General features: G+C 60.2%; 1 protein-coding gene across 1 annotated transcript in view; it reads left to right on the top strand.

Moving 5' to 3' along the window:
* LOC113217695 (homeobox protein homothorax) overlaps window positions 1-5,321 on the top strand; it is a gene marked incomplete in the record, with an annotated part of 173,868 nt that overhangs the window by 160,596 nt on the left and 7,951 nt on the right. The window contains 1 exon segment of the mRNA XM_052264880.1: window positions 3,118-3,176. Coding sequence (XP_052120840.1) covers window positions 3,118-3,176 — 59 coding nt within the window.

Genomic DNA, 5,321 nt, shown 5'->3' with positions numbered 1-5,321 from the left:
GGGGGCGTGGCGCGATGCCGAGTTTGGTGGTCCGCAAACCCCTGTCATCCCGTAGCGCCCCGTAGTTAGTTTGTCCTCCTGACACCCGGGCCAGGCTGGGCCGCTCAAGTTGTGCGGCGGGCTGTGCTGCGGTGGCCGCCCGCCATATCGACTCGGCAAATTGTGAAAGGGTTGATGTTTTATGCAAATTTTTGCGGCGGCCGCTTTTAATGACATTCCATGTGTGTTGTCGTTGTCCCCGAGTATATACGTATATATTCTCGCCCCTGCGAGCTGCTTCGCGTTCTTTTCCCTCCGCGTTTTCCAGTCTCGCATTCTCTCTTTCTCTTTTGTGCGCTCTCTCTCTCTCTCTCTCCCTCTCTCGCTCATGATGCACGTCCTCGATAACAATAGAGGAGGTGCAAATGACAAGAGGACGCCATGGTAGAAAGGGAAAAAAGGTCTGTGGAGTTGCCTTTCTTTCTCATTTTTTCCCTCCCTTTCCCTTTTTTTTCGGGGTGCGTCCTGGCATGGATGCCCCACCTTGGGTCGCTGGGTGGTTGTCGTTGTGTGGCCGCGTTAACTCGAGGGGATGGCCCTTTCTTTTTTCCTCTTTTTTTTTTTTGTTCCTTTTGGAATTCGTTTGACCCTATCGCCGAGCACTTGCACGGTATCGGGACCAATTCGCTAACAAGGGGGAGGTGTCGCGAAAGGACCTGCTGGAAGAGGGTGGAACGAACGACGCACACCTTGACGCCTCTCCCCCTCCCTCCCCCAATGTCTGAATCTTTTGATCCGCATGCATTTCTCCACCGATGGCCTTAATGGAGGTCCTCAGGCGCCGGCGCCACCCTCCCGCTGTATTGATTTTGTAATTAAAGCTTCGGCGGGCAGATAATGGGTATTTTTGTACGAAGGAGGGAGGCGAGATGATTAGATTAACGCTCCGCCGGGGGGAGGAGGAGGAGGTTGCGTTTAATGGTAATTCTAATGGCAGTACTTTACGTTCGCGGCTTTATCAGCAGGCAAGTCGGGGCGCTGTGGGGCGAGGCGGGGCGGGGCGGGCGCCGGGTGGGAATGCTCCTGGGACAGGATGCCCCGGTGAGGCGAGGGAGCGCAGGACGGCGTTGCGGAGGAAGAAAGATATCGGTGCCGGGGAGGGAGGGAGGCGCGCACGCCCGCAAAGTTTTGGCGCCGCTAGCTTTTCCTGTTGCAGCAGCAGCAGCAGGGCGGGGGTGCAGGCAGCGGCGCGGTGGTGGTGGTTCTGCGAGAGGCGGGCGCGCGCGCCCAGGACTGACGGGCTGCGTGGGTGAAATGACGTGTGATGCCCGCCTGCCACGCTGCAGGGCTCGTGGGGGATGTGATGCGCAGACCACAACAGCGGCCCGGACCCCTAGTGGTCACTGCACGCGTTTCAGTCGTCCACGGTTCATTTCCCTTATCTTTTGTCCTTCCCCCTCGCCCTCCCCCCTCGCTGCAACCACCCCCTCCTCGTGCTGATAAGATCCTCCTCGCTCCCACCCTCCGAGGACGCCCCGGCCGGCGGCCCCGGCTGCGGCCATGGCGCTGACCCCTGCGAGGTACTACCGCTTCATTTCGGGCCCCGCTGTAAACTACTTCGGCTTAAAGGGTGGATGGGGTTGGTAAGGTAGTATCTGATGTCCCGTCTGCGTCCCTGTGGCCGGGCCGGCGAGAAAAATGCGGGATGGACACGACCCGCGTCGGTTGTCGAAATGTATACGGCGCGGGGTCCGAGCGGGAAGCTGTACACTGCAAACGGTATACATGCTATGCTTCTAGTGACCCGGGCGAGTCAAGTGCCGATGCGCCCTTCCCTCTAATGACGCGCCCATTTTCCCGCCCGTTTGAGGCGCTCCTGTTGTTGATGAAGACGCTTTATCGCGCCGTCGTGAATAACACCGCGCCCGCTATTCTTCGCCAATTTTCATATATAGAAAAAAACTAGGTGGGAGGGGCAACTAAGGCAAGGAGAACGAGAAAAAAAGGACGTATACATTGCGTGGGGGGGAAACATAAAAAGAAAGTGGTTTAAAAAAAAAGTGTAGGTGTTGATGGATCGTGAGGGTGGTTTTCGCGTCTTTTGTTGTCGCGAGGCGGATCCACCCCGGGGTCCCCGCCGGGTCCCCGCCCTTGCCGCCCCCGCGCTCGGCTGTTCCGCTGGGAATTTATCGGCGGGGCGTTCGTCGGCCGGAAGATTACGACGTCATGCGTGTTGCGGAGGGAGGGCCGCGACCCGCCGAGCCACGCCACGCATCGGGGCGCTAAATATTGTTTCTCCGCGCCGCAAGGTGCGAAGAGGGAGGGGGCGCCGTCTATTTGTCGGGGTGATCTAGTGGTGGGCCGGGGGTGGGCCGCGCCTCCTCCCTCCGCGGGCTGTCGCTGCAGGCTGGGCGGGGGGATCGAGAATCGAGACGGTAGTCCGAGTCGTGAATTTTTATATAATGTTTTGGGAAAGACTTTGGTTTTTTTCCCTTCATGGTCTCTTGCTCCCGGCGGAGTTGCCGCCGAGTCGTTGTTATTCCCGCTGTAAGTGCAGGGGGTGCGCGCCACCTCACACTAACGCACTCGGACAACGGAAGTGATTGGTTTTTCAGGCGAGTGATCAGCACCCTCCCGCCGGGGCGGCCAGGGCTCGCTGGCGCGCACGGCCCCGCCCGGCACGGCGCGCCACGGCTCCATTCCCGATATGACTTTCTTGGCCAGCGCCCGCAGAGCGCCACCCGTGTCGCTACACTGTCGAACAGATTGGCAGGCGGAGGAGGGCCTTTCATATCGCCATTTGTATTTCCTTTCCTCTCTGGCCGTGGGTCTCTCTGCGCGCCTTTCAAACTCGCCCTCCCCCTCGGAGAAACGCCGCTGCTGCCTTTGCTGTTACAAAGCTCCCAGATGATTGTGTCTCCAGGAGGACTGCCTGTAATGTTTCCGGCATTTTTTTTTTCTTTCTCTCCCTCGCTCTCTTACTCTTGTACCCCCTGCGCTTTGAATGGCGCGCCCCGCTGGGTGGCGCTGGGCGGCGGCCTCTGGTCACACTTTGTCATTCCCACCCGCCTCGAGCTGTTCTATGGTTTTTTGTTTCCGCCGCGCCTAACGTTGTTTCTCTCTTTTTTCTGCCTGCAGGTTTATCAACGCGAGGCGGCGGATCGTTCAACCTATGATCGACCAGTCAAATCGAGCCGGTAAGTTCGCTCTAAGAAAAGCACCTTGAATTACCATTTATTTTACATTTTTGGTAGTACTCTTTACATTGTAGTTTTGACGTCTCGTCATGTTATCACCATCAGCAGCACTGTGTACTGAGTTTCCGACCAGAGCCAAAGCAATTTGCAAATTTGGCTGTTTTCGCGGCAGACGGCTGCAGGAAAGCGATTTTTAAGGGCGGCGGCCGCTGTGAGATGGCGTCGTAATTGTAGCCGCTGCAATGCTGGCGGTGGCGCAGACAAGCTGCCCCCTCCCCCCTTCCTTCCCCCCTGCCCCGGAGAGCCAAAAAGGCCGCCGAGAGTGGCAGTAAACGCCAGACGCCGCGGTGCGCGAGAAGATTGAATGACGGGAGAGAGTCTTCCGCGACGCTCTCTCTCTGTCCCGTCTCGTCCTCCCCTCTTTTCCTCTCATCCCCCTCTCTCTGTCTCTTTCTCTCTGCCCCTGTCCCTCTCGTAAAGACGCGAATGGTGAGGGAGGAGGATCAAGCGGTAGCTTCCACCTGATTCCAATTATTCGCGACGTTATCTTGCGTTTTACCACCTATTAGAACGAGCGGGTCAGTCTCTGGGGCGGCCAAGGAGTCTTCCTCCACCCCCGCCTGCGCGGCCCGCCTCGCCGCTTTCCCACCAGGGGTTGCAGTCTTTTACGATCGGCCCGCCCATCACATCAGGAAATAGCGGTAAATAAAACGCTCGCAAAGCGTCGCCATATAATCCACTGGTGCGCGACGCCACCGGGGAGGAGGAGGGGATGTGTCCAGTGCGGCACCAGCGGGCACCAGGTGTTTCGCCTTCTCCTCTCCCCTCTCTCTCTCTCCACAGCGGTTCTCGCCGGTGGGAGGAGGGAGGGGGGTGTATCGCACTGCGTCGCGGCGAAAACAGGGAGTAGGGAGTGCGTGTCGGCAGAGGGTTGGTGGGGGCAAGGCGGAGTGGGTACGCCCCTAGCGTCGCTGCCTCGGCTGCTGTCTCTCAGACCTTATTGCAAGAAAGTGCATGACGTGCAAGATGAGGTGACCGCGCGATACTCTAGCTCTCTCTCTCTCTCTCTCTCTCGCTCGCTCTTATTCTTCTCTCAATGCGCGCCCGTTTTAGCGGCCAGCTGTTGCGCGCCGGGCCGTGGCGCGGCGTGGCGGGGCGCGGCCGGGGAGTCGTATCCCGGTTTACGACGTCGTGGACCATTACCGCGGCCGTCACAACCCCCGCCCGGGGCGCCGTGAGGCCCGCCCGCCCTGGGGCCCGCCCTGGGGCACCCGCGCCCCGCCCCGCAGCAGCAGCAGCAGCAGCAGCAGCCACCCTCCCTCGCGGACGCGCCGAGCCGCGCTTTTCCGGTACTCGTTGCTTAACACTGAGTTGTAAACACTCCCGAATGCACTGCGCGGCCGCGGCAGGCGGCGGTGATTTGCTCTGGCAGCAGCGCGGGCCGGGCCGGACGGAGTAATGGCTTCAGGTGATCGGGATGAAGATGTCTTTGTTGCTCGCCGCCGCCACGCCGCGCTGCGGTCACTGTGTGTGTGTATGTGTGTGTGAGCGCGCGAGGCAGATCGTGCCGGCCGGCCGACCGACACTCGCATTCACGGCTCGCTAACCCCGTGACGCGCCGTGGCGTGATCTGCGAGCATCGTGGTTTGTTGTGCTGTTACTACCGACCGCCGCTGCCATGCTGCGCGCACCCACCACCGCGGCGCGTTGTTCTTGTTTTGTGTATTATTATTTTTTCCCTGAAAAAAAAAGTCAGCGTTTTTTATTATACACCTGTGCATCGTACGTATCGTCGTCGTCTGCACAAGAAGGGAGCGAAATGCATAATGTCTGGTCTGGGAGTGGCGTGGGGCGGGGCGGGACGGAGCGGGGCTGGCGGGGTCGGGCAGTGTGCGCCGTGCGGCAGCGTGCGAGGTGAGAGGTTGGCGCGGCCGGCGCATTACACTCTGCCGTATCGCACACGAGCCACGCGTCGCGAGCCCGGCCCAGCGCAAGGCTCCTCGGCCAAGTCACTTAGCCCGACCGCCCCGCCCCGCCACGCCACGCCGAGCGCGCGCGCGCGCGCGCAGCCAGGGCACCGGCCTGTTACTCACCATTAAGTAGAAAGCCATGTTGCGCGGATTATCGTGGATGGCGTCGGCCGCC

The sequence above is a fragment of the Frankliniella occidentalis genome, unplaced genomic scaffold, assembly GCF_000697945.3.
Source record: "Frankliniella occidentalis isolate FOCC.00 unplaced genomic scaffold, Focc_3.1 Scaffold22, whole genome shotgun sequence".
Taxonomy (NCBI): domain Eukaryota; kingdom Metazoa; phylum Arthropoda; class Insecta; order Thysanoptera; family Thripidae; genus Frankliniella; species Frankliniella occidentalis.
This window is presented reverse-complemented; position numbering and strand designations above follow the sequence as displayed.